Source organism: Myotis daubentonii, chromosome 6, assembly GCF_963259705.1.
Source record: "Myotis daubentonii chromosome 6, mMyoDau2.1, whole genome shotgun sequence".
NCBI classification, from domain to species: domain Eukaryota; kingdom Metazoa; phylum Chordata; class Mammalia; order Chiroptera; family Vespertilionidae; genus Myotis; species Myotis daubentonii.
Genome location: NC_081845.1, coordinates 77,909,468 through 77,927,384, shown reverse-complemented (window position 1 = coordinate 77,927,384; position 17,917 = coordinate 77,909,468). Strand labels below are relative to the sequence as shown.

General features: G+C 41.9%; 2 protein-coding genes across 3 annotated transcripts in view; both read right to left on the bottom strand.

The window, feature by feature from the left end:
• Positions 1-10,610, bottom strand: part of CILK1 (ciliogenesis associated kinase 1) — a 33,341-nt gene extending 22,731 nt beyond the window's left edge. Inside the window, exons 1-4 of the mRNA XM_059701407.1 lie at positions 10,472-10,610; positions 9,369-9,423; positions 4,361-4,482; positions 3,330-3,409 (exon numbers count right to left, since the gene is read on the bottom strand). Of these exons, the coding sequence (XP_059557390.1) occupies positions 3,330-3,409; positions 4,361-4,482; positions 9,369-9,423; positions 10,472-10,572 (358 nt within the window). The 5' untranslated portion in view covers positions 10,573-10,610. The remainder of the gene's footprint in view (positions 1-3,329; positions 3,410-4,360; positions 4,483-9,368; positions 9,424-10,471) is intronic.
• Positions 10,472-17,917, bottom strand: part of LOC132237228 (uncharacterized) — a 28,534-nt gene continuing 21,088 nt past the window's right edge. For both annotated transcript variants that reach the window (XM_059701408.1, XM_059701409.1), the window contains exon 2: positions 10,472-10,744. In XM_059701408.1, the coding sequence (XP_059557391.1) occupies positions 10,602-10,721 (120 nt within the window). In that variant the 5' untranslated portion in view covers positions 10,722-10,744 and the 3' untranslated portion in view covers positions 10,472-10,601. The remainder of the gene's footprint in view (positions 10,745-17,917) is intronic.

Sequence of the window (17,917 nt, the reverse complement as noted above, 5' to 3'; positions counted from 1 at the left end):
AATAACATGGAGTTACCTGTGCACTTAACCAGAGTCAAGTCGATACTATATAAATACCATTAAGAAGTTTCCAGAAATCATTTATCAATGAAAATGAGGTAGGACCTGTAAAATTAATATCCACCTACAAATATTATCACTATTTTCTTAACCTCTTACTCTCTTGTTCGCTGGGAAGATAGGTTTGTCTAGTGAAGTGTGGCCAGTGGACACAGGTATCTGAGCTGATCTCTGCTCTTCCACTGCATTGCAATGGGGCCTGCGGCAGGTCTTTAAAGCTCTCTAGACCTCTTTGGAAGGAACAGATACCAGCTATCCTTTCTATTTGAGTAACTGGCATGGAAATAAATTGACAGATGAAAAGTTACTAAGTTATACCTAGAACTGGGCACTTAACAGCTGGGGAAAGTGTCAAGAAACTCTGGTCATAGCAACGGTGCTGGGGTTATAAAGTAAAGGTGGTTTGACCTTCTCAATAAACCCAGCTTCTCATACACAATCCGATTTCAAATCCCAAATTATTTAACCCCTCTGTGCCTCACTTTCCTCATCTGTAAAATGGGGCAATAACAGCACCTACCTTGTAGGGTTATTTTGCAGAATTCAATGTGCTAATATTTGCAAAACTTTGTGCATTGGGACTTGTAACAAGTCTAAGGCGTGTAAGCGAGCTGATAGTGTGGAGTTACAAAAAACTGTTTTGACACAATAGTATAAGGATGCTAAATTATTAGATATGTATTTATGTGTTGTGTGTGTATGTGTGTGTGTAGGGAGGGGTGTATATGTAGATATAGGCACATGTGGGTATTTATACATGTAGATGTGTATGCACATGTATGAGGGTATGTGCACATATTCATTCGATGAGTTAGAGACCTGGATAAAAGGCTACATGCTCTTTCTGGAAACATATCTGAGTCTCATGAAAGCAGCAAAAGAAGAGAAAGTCAAAGAATTTAACTTTCTTTTAGGTCCCCACTCAGTTTCCATACTGAGCAAGGAGCCCGAGCAACTGAGATGCCATCGCTGGTCCCGATTTGAAGACATTCTGGTTGACCTTTCTCCTTTGAGAATCTCTTTGATTCTTTTTTTCTCTCCTTGATTTCTTATCATTTCTTTTTCCTGGGCTCTTTTTTTTTTATTTTTTTTATTTTTATTTTTTTTATTTGTTATCCTAAGAGCCACGAGGAACCACGGATGGATTTTAAGTAGGGGCAGGGGCAACAGGGTTAAATTTGCCTTTTGCCGAGCTCACCCTGCCTGGCAAATGGGTGAATGGCTGAGAAGGGGTAAGGAGAGATGTGAGGAGACCTGATAGGTCTGTTGTATGAGGTCAGGCAAGAGACGGTGATGGCGTAGAGCAGGGAGCGACCCCGTCTGCTGGTGACTGCACCTGGTCAACAGGTTGACGGTGATGCCATGAGAGACACTGAGCCAGAATCATCCGTCTAAGCCACTCCAAGATCCTGACCCTCAGAAACAGTGTGAAATAACAAAGATTTGTTTCTTAAGACTGCTGAGTCTGGGGATAATTTGTAATGCAGCCGTAGATAGCTGATATACCCATGACTACTGTTTGGCTCAATTTTCCTGGGCTCTTAAATCTAGTAAGTGACTCCCCCCATTTGTTCCTAATGTCTTACTATAAATTTTTCATGTTTTGCAAATTCATACTATGCCTTGTGAATTCTGGTGAATACTGGTTACAGTGCTAGCTCTATCAATGTCAGCAGAATCAGACATACCTTTTACTAAAATCTTTTCACTAGAACTGGTTCACAATTTGACTCAGTCTTGCAATTACTCACTGGTTATTCACCATGTGCCTGAGGCTGACAAGGATTTGTACGGATAGCCTGTCTGTTGTTTGTGTTTTATTTAGTCTCTAACTGTGAGAGGCTACTTAGGGGTTAAAGAACAGGCTGGGAACAATCCCAGATGGATGGAGGCACGAGGTCTTTTCTACTCACTACCAACCTCTGTCAAACCTGAACTGACTGTATTATCAAAGCGTTTCCACCCAGTTTCCTTACTAGGAAATTCATTTGTTGGTGCAATATTTGCAACGGCAATGATATCCTTACACTGGGAGCAAACAGATTTCTACCTGTGCAAGATCAGCTGCTCAGCCCATCTGTCTGTATACAAAAGTGACCTCAAATGACCTCCGGAAGGATCTCCTGGCTCTACTGGTGCACATGTCCATCCCACGGCTCTGTGTTCACGAGGAGGTATCGATCCATCCCCAGGTGGGCCGCATGCAGTTAGTAACAAAGACTAGTGATGCCCCAGAAACTTGCTGGAAAACATAACCTCAAACTCACTGCTACTCATTATCTTTCAAAAGCTCAGCTAAGAAGGACAAAAGAGATAGAGGCTTTCCTAAAGAGTATGCACCATCCATTATTCTAAACACGCTCTTTCCTTAGACTAACCAGACCATCCCCAGAGGGAATTATCCTGGGCCTCAGTAGAACTATTTTCTCAGTAGGACTGTTTTCTCAAATCAGGTGATATAATTGGCCTGTATTGAGGGAAGTGACATGAAACTTCCCCACGTCACTGTGTTCACCATGAAGTCACATTACATATTATTTCCCCGATAAGGACACGTACGAGAACCTCCCTGATCTCAGTACCAAGAACAGTCTGCTTCTCTTGGGCAAATGGGCTGTTTTTACCTCAGGGAAACTATGTAGGTTGTAATCTGTCATGTTTCACATTTCTCATTGTCAGAAAGCGAGCTCAGAATCGAATCTGTAGCCTGCTTCTTCTACTTAAGTAAAAGAGGTCGAGATGCATTTTGTGGGTTAACCTCACCCCTGGCTATAGCTATCCTGTAGCTTGTTTGGCCTGTCCCTTTTTCTTTCTTTGCTAATTTTTAATTCATTTAATTTTCCTGTGTTGCATAAACCTTGTTAGACTATTTTTGAGCCCCTTTGAACAACTAAAATATAAATACATTAGGAAAACGAGAAGCCACTATAAATCAGTGTTAGTGGGACAAACATAATATGTGAAATTTCCCTGAATTCTAATCTTAGGTTTCTCATTAATACATCATTTAATGGTCAGGAATGATTTTAGATCTATAACTAACAAGCTAACGTTAAAGCCCAAAGAAGAAGAATATGCAGACATGAGGAGTAATGAGGGATATTCAGAAATCAAGTAATGGAAGGTAACGTATTCCAAAATCCATCGTCAACCTCCCAACTCTTCCACCTTTTCCGGGAGTCAATTGCAAGATACACGGATGCTTCCTGCACTCACCTGATGACAACACTTCACTGCTATTCAGAGGAACAATAATCCAAATCACCTACCGTGTTTGTGAATAAATGCAAGTCCTTGCAGTATCTGAAACATGATGTTCCTTATAGCAGACTCAGGAAACAACTTATTTCTGTATGGAGCAGAGGGAAAAAGTTATAAGTCTAGATTTATAAATGAAAATGGGATTCATTTTGGTTATATAGTAAGAACTTGCGCAAACATTGGCTCACGTGCTAATTTGACCAGATCCTTTGATGATAATACAGAGCAAAGAAAAACAACCATTTGCCCATACACACCAAATATATTTAATTATGTTACAAAGAAGCAATGATGAAATATTTTATAGTAAACCCCCAACAAAATTCCCTCTAATGTAACATATAAACATCTCTTCTCTCTGTAATATAAACTAAAACTTTAAAAAATTTTAATGGGGAAAATTTGAGGCTTTATGACATGTAGTAGAGAGTAACATTTTCCTCCTGGTTGGGCAAACTACGCATCTTCTTTGCTATGATTTTCAATAAGACAATCCTTGTCCGCTGAAATCACTCAGAGGGATTCTGGGAACGGCTTTCATCTGCCACCAAGAAAATGTGCCCTAGAGGTTCTACATGGCTCACTTTTAAAGCTCCTAATTACCATAGCAGGTAAATTTTTTATTAGACTCCTCTGCCACATGCACAAGCCCCTGAGCACTGTGGCGAGAAAGGAATGGAAATGAACCCAGAAGTTTTCGATGGAGGTCTCAGAGTGAATGAAGCTTTTACACCTTGACTTGCAGTTGCTCTGCCCACATGTCCCGGTGGGAATGGAGAACTACAGAATGCCTGTAACATGTCTGAGCTCCTTTGGGTGAATAAGCCATTAAAACATGAAAACAGCTTCATTGAAACTAGCTTCGATGATGCCAGCACAAGGCCTCCGAAGTAGGGATGGGGGTCTGGCCCCTTCTCTAACAGGCAGCTTTAAGCAGCACAGCCCGAGGAACAGGACTGATAAAATAAAAAACAAAAGCAGAAAGAAAACACGTCCACTTTGCAATAGTTATTTCTAAGATCATGAAAACCAAACGTACCTTTCTTTAATGAGCTGGTAGAGATTTTCCTGCATGTACTCAAAGATAAAATAAAGATGATCGTTCTCCCTGATCACTTCTTTTAGTTTTACTATATTGGCATGGTTGAGCTTCTTTAAAGACTGAAAGGCGAGGAAGAAAAACAAAAAGAGAGGTTCTATTGTTGAAAAAGAAAAGTAACCCCATGAACACTTAGGAAGAAACACCTAATTCTACAACCACAGGAAGACCACAATTCATATTTTAACAACAATTTCATGAATGATATGTCTATGAAATCCATAGCAACTGTACATGGAAAAACTATCTTGATTAACTGGCCGAACGGTAAATGCGTAATCTTAACTGGTATTTCTGGTGCCGCCAGGACCAGGCAGTGGGCCAGGGCTACCTGAGGTGTGTTCCCTCCAGATAACAGAACTCATTCCTGGGAGGTGGAGAGAGGAATCTATTGGAAGATGAGGCTTTGACTGTTCTAGCACAGGCAATCCTCGTTGTATTGCACTCCACTATATTGTGCTTCACAGATGTTGTGTTGTGTTTTGTTTTTTACAAATTGAAGGCAAGACCCTCCACCGGCAAACAAGATTACAGCTTGCTTTATTGCTGTGGTCTGGAACGGAACCCTCCGTATGTCTGGGGTGTGCCTGTATTGGAGAAGGCAGCCGCCTTGGGCCAAGATCACCAGTTGCCAGTCTGCAGACATCATGAACGAGAAATTGTTCACACAGGGGCCGACAGCCTGATTCTGTCAACTTCCATCTGGTTCATCCATGTCCAGAGGACACAGGGTGCTCCTCACACTGTGAGTTCTGAAGCAGAGGGAGAAGGAAGAGAAATCTCTTTGGAAAGACTCTGAAGTGATATGGGAGAAATAGCTCTGCTTCCAAGAACAGCAAAGGCAGTAAAAGCGAGGCACAAGGAACAAGAGGGTGACGTGGAAAATGCTGCCTGACCTTATTATTCAGCCTTGCGTGCATGCCGTTTTCCTCTTCTGGGAACGCACTCGTGAGTACGGCCGTGTCAACCATTTTTTGCTTGCCTCATTAGCTCTGTCAATGGTGAGCAGCGATCCCATTCATGTGTGACAGCCAGAGATACCCAACTACCGGTGTACTCACGAGACAATTAGAATTTGATAGACAGGCTCCTTCCAGGAAGCCGCGAAGGGTCACCCTGGCCAGTGGGATGAGCCCTGTCATTCAAAAAGCCACTTCCTCACAGAGAAGGCAGCCCAATAGTAACACACTGCGAAGCCCTCTTTATCTTTGAATCTCCTTAAAAGAACATCCCTCTTATAAAACAAACGCAATGCCTGAAGATGGAGTGTTAACACAGAATATCCAAATCTGGAAGGACACTCGGTGATCAGGTACCCCAGGGACCAGAGCTTGGGAAGGTGCAATGAGATCAAGTTATTTCAAGCAGCTGGGAGGAGAGGGGACTCTGGCCAGTGAATGAGAGCAAAGTAGGACTCTCTGGTGCCACTTCCCTGCCGGGCGAGCCGCTGCCAACATGCCTCTCTGGCAGGAAATACTCAGCTGTTCGGGCCAAATGGACAGATCCTTCAAGAATGACTCCTCCGGGCCGATGACTTCTTTCAGTTGGGTTGGATTCCTGATGCTCCATGAGTAACAAAAACAAACATTGCTTAACTTGTAAGTAGCATTCACTGGGCTCTTGCAGGCTGCGGCCATCGCTTCTGCCTGTTTGCTTACAGTGCCTCCCACACAATGGCTGGGATGTCCCCACACAATGGCTGGGATGTCCAGGAGACAAGCAGCAAATTTGTTCAGAGGAAAATGAAGTAAGTTTTAAAATTTTTCAAGAAGAGAATTCTAGGCAAGGAATACGGTCCCTTCTGCTGTTAGCCTGGAGTGTGTTTTGAGCATGAATTACTGGCCCAAGGCTGAGGGGCTCACAGCTCTTATTTCTAAGCGAGGCTCATGAGCAAGTTAAAGCATGTATTAGTTTAACATCAAAAGAATTAACTTTGCGTGGAGGACTTCATGTGACTCATTTTACAGAGTAATACTTCCAAAAAGAAGGCATCTTACTGTGGCTCAGGGGAGGTCTACAAAGGAAGGAAGGGGCAGGACAGCTGTATCAACGCAGAGAAGCAGATTGAACCTGGGTCAGCAGTCCGAATAGGGACCATTTGTCCCCAGGCATGAAGGTTCTCAACTTTTAACAAAACTACAGTGAGGCCCTAGCCGGTTTGGCTCAGTGGATAGAGCATTGGCCTGCAGACTCAAGGGTCCCAGGTTTGATTCCGGTCAAGGGCATGTACCTTGGTTGCAGGCACATCCCTAGTAGGGAGTGTGCAGGAGGCAGCTGATCGATGTTTCTAACTCTCTATCCCTCTCCCTTCCTCTCTGTAAAAAATCAATAAAATATATTAAAAAAAAAAAAAAACTACAGTGAGTACTCACTTAACACCATCAGTAGGTTCTTGGAACTGCAATGTATAACCGTGTATAACAAAACCAATTGTATCCGAGGCTAATTGATATCAGCGTTCTAAAAAGACCTTGAAGGAAAGGGCATTACTTGAGGACCTGCTGTACAATACCCTGGGCCCCAAGGATATCTTGGGGTGCCTGCCCTTCAGAGGCAAACAATCTAATTCAGAAGAGAGGACAAAATACATGTAGCAAAATTAAGAAGACTATTAATGGCAGAGGCAAGGAGCATCAGAGGTGTTTTAAGAAGGAGTAATTATTAAACCCCGAGTAGTCAGTGAGTATCATTTGAATGTGACTTTCAGGAACAGTAACACCTAGACAGCTAGCTCAGCGGGAGGGAAAGGGTGTGTCGGGAGGGGTGCCCTCACAGGTACGGGTGTAAGCATGGAGTGGCATTCTCCGTGTCTGAGGAATAGGAATGGCCCCAGTTAGGTTCTAAAGGAAGTGCCTCCGGAAGACTTTAACTGGAGAAGTGGGCAGGGAAGACACTGCTTGGATGCCAGGGGGATACCCACTGAACCCTTCACACAAACCTGGGTTTGAAACCAAGCCTTGTGGCTTAGAGGTGTGTTTACCTCAAGCAAGTTCCTGAGACTGGGTCTCAGCTGTTGTCTTGAGCAAACTCAAGAGCCTAACAGTTTCCACATCAGGTAGTTGTGGGATGAAGTTAGACACCTAAGGGTCTTCCTGGCCCATAACAGCCTCTCAATAAACGGTAGATAGTGTATGAGCAGCTGACTGTCACGGAGATCATTCTGGCGGCAGCACACAGGATGGATGAAACACGAGGACAGTGGGATCACACAGGCCACTTACAAGGAGCTGTGGTTTCTGGGTAAATGTTAATGAACAGAAGGGGGAGAGGATATGAGCACGCCAGGGGGGTTGCAGACTTTCTAGAAAATTCAGGCACTGATATCCACTGAGCATTTGGATATAGGGGTCTACAGCAGGGATGAGCAAACTCGCCTCCACAGGGACAGAGAGTAAGTATTTTAGGCTCCCTAGGTGAGAGGTCTCTGCTGCAACTACTCAATGTTGCCATTGTAGCATAAAGTCAGCCATAAACAATACGCAAACAAATGGGCAGGGCTGTGTTCCGACAAAATTTTACTTACAAAAACAGAACGCGGGCCATTTGTCAATCCCTGGCCTAATGCATAAGAAAGGTAAAAGATCTGACGAGACTGTCGAAGCAGGGGGGTTGAATGACATTAATCAGGTGTAGTGTCAGAGCAAAGAAAAAATTGAAGAACAGAATAAGAAATAAGAACAGAATGCAGGAAATCACCGATATTTAAGGGGTGTACCCACAGAAGAAGTGATGAAAGGCAAGAAAGAGATAGGACAGCTAAACAAAAGCAGAGTCACAAAGGCCTGAGAGAGGAGAGGAAGTGGTCAACAGCACCCAACCCTGCAGGCAAGAACGTGCCTGAGAAAATGATCCTGAACTTGGCAACAAGCAGCTTCCGTAACAGAGAGAGACGCGGAACTCAATTCAGTGGAAAGTCAATGGTAGGTGACAAATGATGGCATAAGGTGTTGTTTGGAAGGACAGGGGAGGAAGCTCAAGGGAAGAGAGGGCTGAGACTCATTAGAGGGAATGGCAGGCACATTTACTAGTAGAGATTGGAGAGAAGGAGCCAGTGGAAAGGAAGAGTTTAAAGAAATGGGGAGGTTCACCATAGCCAAAAAGTGAGAGCAACCCAAGTGTCCATCAATGGATGAATGGACAAGCAAAATGTGGTACATCCATACCATGAAATATGATTCAGCCTTTAAAAAGAAGGAAATTCTACAGATGCTACAGCTGGCTGAGCCTTGAAGACATTTACGCTAACCAAAATAAGCCAGTCACAAAAAGATAAATACAGGCATACCTCGGAGATACTGAGGGTTTGGGTCTAAACCACCTCCATGTGCGAGTCCTGCCCTGAAGTGAGTTAGAGGGTCTTGCCTTCAATTTGTACACAATGCAACACGTGTGAAGCACAATCAGCGAAGCACAATAAAACGAGGTCTGCCTGTACTGTGTGATTTCACTTACCTGAGGTAGTAAGGACAGTCAAATTCACAGAGACAGAAGGTAGAGGTCATGGGGAGTTACTTGCTGTTTAATAGGTACAAAGTTTGAGTTGTGCAAGATGAAGTGAGTTTTAGAGATAGATGGTGATGATGGTTGTAAAACAATATGAATGTACTTCATACTGTATACACTTACAAATTGGTAAGATAGTAAATTTTATGTTATTTGTTTTTATCACCATTTGAGATAAAGAACATTAGTGGAGAGCTATTGAAATCTAAATAAAGCCGTGATTAACCTAAAGAGTAATACACCAATAAATATACTCATTAATAGCAAAGTAATCTTCTATTTTGAGCTATTAACTGAATAATGTTAGCACCCCCACCCCTTTATTTTGGGCATCAGTGAAACAATTCAAAGAGAATGAATATATCAACAACAACAAAATGTAAGCATATATAACACTATTTTAATCAACTATACAGAAATCATCCCCTATTGTATTAATACATACCTTAACCTCACGAAGGTTCATGCATTCCTCCCAGGAATAAAACTTCCTTTTCATTCTTAAAGAGAAGAAACAAATAGTATGCTTACTCCTAGTCACAGGCTAAACTTTCTTTTTCATGTTTTCATTCTGAAACTAATGAATAGTGCTTAAGATTGGTTTTGATTCCTATCAAATATTATACTATCCAAAACAGCACTTATTTTAAAACCTGGCAATCAATCCTACATCACCAATTTTCCCAGCAGAGGTGGTGCAGCGTAGCACAGGAGGCCTGGACTGTGTCTTGCTTTATCACTAGCTAGTTAACCTTGCCATGGAGGGGATCCCTTGTTCTTATTTTACCTAGACCAGAGTTGTCCAATAGAACTTTGTTTCCCTGGAAATGTTATGTTTGTCCAGTATGGTCACCACTAGACAGACACATGTGGCTAGCGAGCACTTGGAATGTAGCTAGTGCAACACAGGAACTGAATTCTTAATTAAGTTTACATTTCAATGTCACATATGATTACTTGTTACCCTATTAGACAACACAGTTCTAGACATGCCAGTAAAAGGGTTGGCAAGTTATGTCTCACCCCAACTCCACCCCACCATATGTTTTTGTAAAGCCCATGAGTTAAGATGGCATTTATATTTTTTAATAGTTGGAATCAAAACAATCAAAAGAAGATTTTGTGACATGTGAAAATTATCTGAAATTCAAATGTCAGTTTCCATAAATGAAGTTTTGTTGGAATACAACCACACTCATTCATATATATGGTCTATGACTGTGTTCACACTACAACAGCAGAGCTGAGTTGTGATGGGGGCCATATGGCCTGCAAAGCCTAAAATATTTACTGTCTGGCTCCTTACTGAATAAAGCTTGCCAATCCCTGCTATGGAGCCTGAGGCGAGGAAGAGAGGCCTATTAGCTAACCAGAAACCCAGGATGCAAGGGCATGTGTTCAACACCTCAGACATGAGCATTCCAGAGTCGACAATCATCTCGCCCCCAGAAATCAGTGTCTAGGATCCTTCTCCATGCTTCCTGCGCACTCCCCTTTTGACAATGTGTAGCTGAGGATGCATTCATGAGAGTGAAGGATAACACTTACTTTTTAATAGCAATCAGCTCCCCAGACTCAATGCTTCTTCCCAGCAGGACGGAACCGTAGGTTCCATCGCCGAGCTGCTTGATCGTTGTGTACCTATTCATGGTGTGCCCGCGCAGGCCGGACGCTCATCTCAGAGCCGAGGTGGTTCAGTCCTGCAGCGGCAGCCGGCCTCCCCGGAGTGTAACCAGATTTTCCTGTGGCAGCACCCGCACAAGGTATTCAACAGAACGTGACTATCTCCCAAATACATATTTTCAAAGATCAGTCCTTTGCCTGTAGAGAAAAATCAGGGACAAGCATAAATGCTATTGTATATTTTGAGGTTGTGTATTTTTATAGCCTAAATCAGGAATCAGCAGACTATAATTCTCCCCCGCCAGCCCGCCACCTGTTCTTTCTTTTTTTTTTTTTTTAATTTATCTTTATTGTCGAAAGTATTACAGATGTCCCCCCTTTTTTCCCATTGACCCCCACCACCCTGCACCTGCCACCTGTTCTTCTAAATAAAGTTTTACTGAAACACAGTCCTGCCCATTCCCTTGCATAGTCTATGGTTGCTTTCATACTACAACAGCAGAGTTGAGTAGTTGTGACAAAGGCTGACTGGCCTGTTTAGCCAAAAGTATTTATTTTCTGACCCTTTACAGAAAAAAGTTTGCCAAGCTGTAATCTCACTAATGGTCTTTTCCAAGTCTTTGTAAAGCTAAAGATAGCATTTTTGGAAAGTGAATTGGTCACTGCCTCAAAAATGAATCTGCAGTTCGAAGCTTTTCTGTTGACTAACCACTGTGGGCAAACCCTGCACGATGGCTACGGTCCAGGAAAGCTGCCGAGCTCATGCTACATACACCGTGTTCTGTAACTGCTACAGCTAACAATGCAAACACACAAAACCAAGAAAGGCTAAACCTGAAGTTCTTCCGATAGAGAGCATGCTTGTACTCCATGATGTGCTTGCGGCTAGGCAAAAAAGTATTATTTTTACTACTAGACATTCAGAAGCTAAACAAGAAGCTAGTGATTTTTTATGGAGGCTGTGCCCTTTTAACATCATTCAGATTTTTATTTACTTATTTATCTTTAAAAATATATTTTTTGGAGAACCAAGATGGCGGCATAGGTTAACGCCGGAGTTTGCTGCTTTGAACAACTACTTCAAAAGTGAAACCAAAAAACGGAAGGGACATCACCCAGAACCACAGGAACGCTGGCTGAGTGGAAGTCCTACAACTAGGAGGAAAGAGAAACGCACACGGACACTCAGAGGAGGCGCAGTGCTGAAGTCAAATTCTGAGGTGCGGAGTGCACGGAGCGGGCTGGCGGTGGAGGGCGAGGTTGGTGTTTTCAATCGGGAGGGAATCGCAGACTCTGAGCTCCAGATCCGGGCGAGTCTTTAGGGACCCAGACTCAAACGGGAGAAGCGGGACTGTCTGGCTTCGGTCAGAGCGAGTGCAGCTTTCTCTCCCAGCTTTGCAGCGGGTGCTGGGACTCAGAGAGGCAGAGCCCCTGGGGACAGGACTGAGAGCCGCCATAACTGCTCTCTCCGGCCCACCCTGTTGATCCTGTGCGACCCGCCCTGCCCAAGCCCTGCACAGAGGCATTTGCCGGACAGCCTCAGGCAAAGGCTAGATTAGCACCTCCCTAGAGGACAGAAGTTCTCTCACTGCTGACACAGCTGATTCTCATAGCCACTTGGCCTGGAGGTCAAACCCTCCCTGGGATTAGCTACAACAATCAAGATTTAACTATAAGACTGCAAACAAAGACCACTAGGGGGTGCACCAAGGAAGCATAACAAAATGCGGAGACAAAGAAACAGGACAAAATTGTCAATGGAAGATATAGAGTTCAGAACCACACTTTTAAGGTCTCTCAAGAACTGTTTAGAAGCTGCCGATAAACTTAATGAGATCTACACGAAAACTAATAAGACCCTCGATCTTATATTGGGGAACCAACTAGAAATTAAACATACACGGACTGAAATAACGAATATTATACAGACTCCCGACAGCAGACCAGAGGAGCACAAGAATCAAGTCAATGATTTGAAATGCGAGGAAGCAAAAAACACCCAACGGGAAAAGCAAAATGAAAAAAGAATCGAAAAATGCGAGGATAGTGTAAGGAGCCTCTGGGACAGCTTCAAGCGTACCAACATCAGAATTATAGGGGTGCCAGAAGATGAGAGAGACCAAAATATTGAAAACCTATTTGAAGAAATAATGACAGAAAACTTCCCCCACCTGGTGAAAGAAATGGACTTACAGGTCCAAGAAGCGTGGAGAGCCCCAAACAAAAGGAATCCAAAGAGGACCACACCAAGACACATCATCATTAAAATGCCAAGAGCAAAAGACAAAGAGAGAATCTTAAAAACAGCAAGAGAAAGAAACTCAGTTACCTACAAGGGAATACCCATACGACTGTCAGCTGATTTCTCAACAGAAACTTTGCAGGCCAGAAGGGAATGGCAAGAAATATTCAAAGTGATGAATACCAAGAACCTACAACCAAGATTACTTTATCCAGCAAAGCTATCATTCAGAATTGAAGGTCAGATAAAGAGCTTCACAGATAAGGAAAAGCTAAAGGAGTTCATCACCACCAAACCAGGATTATATGAAATGCTGAAAGGTATCCTTTAAGAAGAGGAAGGGGAAGAAAAAGGTAAAGATACAAATTATGAACAACAAATATGCATCTATCAACAAGTGAATCTAAGAATCAAGTGAATAAATAATCTGATGAACAGAATGAACTGGTGATTATAATAGAATCAGGGACATAGAAAGGGAATGGACTGACTATTCTTGGGGGGGAAAGGAGTGTGGGAGATTCGGGAAGAGACTGGACAAAAATTGTGCACCTATGGATGAGGACAGTGGGTGGGGAGTGAGGGCGGAGGGTGGGGCGGGAACTGGGAGGAGGGGAGTTATGGGGGGGAAAAAAAGGAACAAATGTAATAATCTGAACAATAAAGATTTAATTAAAAAAAACAAAAACAAAAAAAAACAAAGTCCTTAATATTAAGAAGCTTTTCCTAGTATTTCACCTAAATTATTTTTGCTGCCATTTGAATTCTGTATACCCCTTTGTAAAAAAGAAATGTATTTATTTGTGTATGTATGTATGTATGTATGTATGTATTTTAAGGGCTTTTCTTTTTTAAAAATATATATTTTTTATTAATTTCAGAGAGGAAAGGAGAGGGAGAGAGGATTGAAACATCAATGATGACAGAGAATCACTGATCGGCTGCCTCCTACACACCTCAGTAGCCTGCAACCTGGGCATGTGCCCTCACTGGGAATCAAACCGTGACCTCCTAGTTCAGTGATGGCGAACCTATGACACGCGTGTCAGAGGTGACAGGCGAACTCATTTTTTTGGTTGATTTTTCTTTGTTAAATGGCATTTAAATATATAAAATAAATATCAAAAATATAAATCTTTGTTTTACTATGGTTGCAAATATCAAAAATTTCTATATGTGACACGGCACCAGAGTTAAGTTAGGGTTTTTCAAAATGCTGACACGCCGAGCTCAAAAGGTTCGCCATCACTGTCCTTGTTCATAGGTCGATGCTCAACCACTAAGCTGGCTGGGCAGTCCTGGGCAGGTTTTTTTTTTTTTTTTCTTAATAAAAATGTTTTTTAGTTCTGTTTTCCTAATGCCATTGATTTTTTCATTTATAAAATTGAAAGTCATTCAGTTTGCTTATAATAAAGAAAATACAATACAATAATAACATATGTGATTATAATGCCTTTACATAAACATTAATAAAATGTAAATACATGAATAAGAACATTAAATACATTTTATTAAATTAATTATCTGAAGAATCAAAAGAGCAGAAGATATTGATTAGAAGTATGTGACATTCTGCATCTAAATCCAAATCCAGTCTGCAGCTCCTTCTTCCAGAAGAATTCTTTCCAATCACTAAGAAATTCACTTAGACAAACATAACAGTAAAATTTGTTACAAACAAGGTTCTCTGATGAATGCATATATTAGTGGATAACAGTCTGAAGAGAAACAGGATTATCTGCATAGTTTCAAAGCATCTCTAAGATATTTATTAACGTCAAAGAAAAGGATGATAACCCTATAGGGAAAAATTTGGCAGAAACCTCCTTATCCAAGTGATCAAGTTCAACATCACCATTAATAAGACATATGTCTTCATGTACCCTGGACATGATGCTCAGAGCAGGCACAACGTCACAGTATCACAGTGGTATTCTTGTAAATAATGCAGAATCTCAATCTATCCATGAGAAAACACCAGGCAAACCCAAAATGAGGGACATTCTACAAAAGACAGACCAATACTCTTCAAAAGTGTCAAGATCACAAAGGCAAAGACAGACTGAGGAACTGTCACAGATAGAAGACAATTAAGGAGACACGACAACTAAATGCAACATGAGATCATGGATAGGACCCTGAAACAGAAAAAAAAAGACATTAGTGGAAAAGTTGGGGAAATTTGAATAAGGTCTGTAGTTAGTAGCCTTGTGCCAAATCCACCTTCCTGGTTTTGATCATCATTCTATGGCTATAGAAGATATTTATTATTATTTTTTTTTTCCGTTTTCTTTTTTTTTTTTAATTAAATCTTTATTGTTCAGATTATTACATTTGTTCCTTTTTTCCCCCCCATAACTCCCCTCCTCCCAGTTCCCGCCTTACCCTCCGCCCTCACTCCCCACCCACTGTCCTCATCCATAGGTGCACGATTTTTGTCCAGTCTCTTCCCACATCTCCCACACCCCTTTTTCCCCCCAAGAATAGTCCGTCCATTCCCTTTCTATGTCCCTGATTCTATTATAATCAACAGTTTATTCTGTTCATCAGATTATTTATTCACTTGATTCTTAGATTCACTTGTTGATAGATGCATATTTGTTGTTCATAATTTGTATCTTTACCTTTTTCTTCCTCTTCCTCTTCTTAAAGGATACCTTTCAGCATTTCATATAATCCTGGTTTGGTGGTGATGAACTCCTTTAGCTTTTCCTTATCTGTGAAGCTCTTTATCTGACCTTCAATTCTGAATGATAGCTTTGCTGGATAAAGTAATCTTGGTTGTAGGTTCTTGGTATTCATCACTTTGAATATTTCTTGCCACTCCCTTCTGGCCTGCAAAGTTTCTGTTGAGAAATCAGCTGACAGTCGTATGGGTATTCCCTTGTAGGTAACTGAGTTTCTTTCTCTTGCTGTTTTTAAGATTCTCTCTTTGTCTTTTGCTCTTGGCATTTTAATGATGATGTGTCTTGGTGTGGTCCTCTTTGGATTCCTTTTGTTTGGGGTTCTCCGCGCTTCTTGGACCTGTAAGTCCATTTCTTTCACCAGGTGGGGGAAGTTTTCTGTCATTATTTCTTCAAATAGGTTTTCAATATTTTGGTCTCTCTCATCTTCTGGCACCCCTATAATTCTGATGTTGGTACGCTTGAAGCTGTCCCAGAGGCTCCTTACACTATCCTCGCATTTTTGGATTCTTTTTTCATTTTGCTTTTCCGGTTGGATGTTTTTTGCTTCCTCGCATTTCAAATCATTGACTTGATTCTTGCGCTCCTCTGGTCTGCTGTCAGGCGTCTGTATAATATTCGTTATTTCAGTCCGTGTGTGCTTAATTTCTAGTTGGTTCCCCAATATAAGATCGAGGGTCTTATTAGTTTTCGTGTAGATCTCATTAAGTTTATCAGCAGCTTCTAAACAGTTCTTGAGAGACCTTAAAAGTGTGGTTCTGAACTCTATATCTTCCATTGACAATTTTGTCCTGTTTCTTTGTCTCCGCATTTTGTTATGCTTCCTTGGTGCACCCCCTAGTAGTCTTTGTTCGCAGTCTTATAGATAAATCTTGATTGCTCGAAGATATTTATTATTAAGGGAAGCTAGGTGAAGGGTTTCTAGGAACTCTCTGTCCTATTTTTGTAATGTTTCTGGAAGTCTAAAATTAGTTAAAAATTATAAAGTAAATCCAGTCCATGTTCTTGTGAAGGCTGTGCATGACCTTGAGAAAACTTAAGAAATGTAAAGGTTAGGTCTGATTTCGCCATACTCTACCATTTAATTGGAAGAGACCAATCTTCCCAGCCCAGACTCCTTCCCCTTCCCCCTAGAACAGTGGTCGGCAAACTGCGGCTCGCGAGCCACATGCGACTATTTGGCCCCTTGAGTGTGGCTCTTCCACAAAATACCGACTTCTGCGCATAGGCCACAAAGTTTCAATCGCACTGTACATGTGCGCCCGCACGTGGTATTTTGTGGAAGAGCCACACTCAAGGGGCCAAGAGCCGCATGTGGCTCGCGAGCCGCAGTTTGCCAACCACTGCGCGAACCATTAAGGCCCGTGGCTAGAGGGCATTTTCCTTTCTTTGGAAGCTCTTTAGGATCAGACTCCTACAACTTCCTTCAGCAGCTCTTTACAGTGACATATTCCATCGCTGATAAATAAATATTTATAAAGCACCTCGTGTGTGACAGACCCCATGATAACATCTGGGGATACAAAGACCAATACAATATGGTTTACTTTCTTAAAGATCTTAGAGTCTCATAGAAGGGGATAAGGGTGACTGGGGGGAGGCGGGGCAGATATGTATTCATGAATGTGCACTAAGATATGTCAAGTACACCTAGGGTCCCAGATGTGGGGAGGGAGAAAGGAGAAAGCCCCCTGACTTCCAGGAGGGTAGTAAGGAGAGTCGTCATAAATGTCTGATTATTGAAAGAAAAAGAAAAGTAGGTACTGTGTAAAGAACGGGGTTCTAGCACTCCAAGGAGCAGAAACGAAGGCACAGGGGCGTGACCCTGAGGTGGGGGGCAAGGGGAGGAGCTTGCACCTGGAAAGAGGTAACCCCGCAGTTTTGTTTGTGGACGGCCTCAGATGCCATTTTGAAAGACACAGGCTTTGGCTGGATCCTGTACTACAGGAGAAGAAAACACCTGTAAAGGAGATTATTGGTCAATGGGAACAGCTGGAAGATGGATGGTAGATTAAAATACCGTAACTGTATTAAATTTACTGAAGTCCCCTGTGGTCCTGTAAGACCATATTCTTATTCTGAAAGAACATACCCTGAAAGATTTATAAGTAAAGGTCCATGATGTGTGCAGTTTATTCTCAAGTGGGTAGAACAAAAATTGTGTGCGAGTATGTGTGTGTGTGTGTGTGTGTGTGTGTGTGTTTGTGTGTGTAGAGAGAGAGTGTGTGTGTGCGTGCACAAGCACACAAATGGGGTAAAATGTTAACAACAGGTAAATCTAGGTAAAGGCAAATGGATATTCTTTGTACTATTCTTACAACTGTATGTTTGAAATCATTCTAGATTAAACGTTGAAAAAATTATCCTCAAAGCGTACAGGAATAGGTATCTTTAAAAACACACATACATATCTTAAACATTTTATTTAATCCTAAAACATACAAA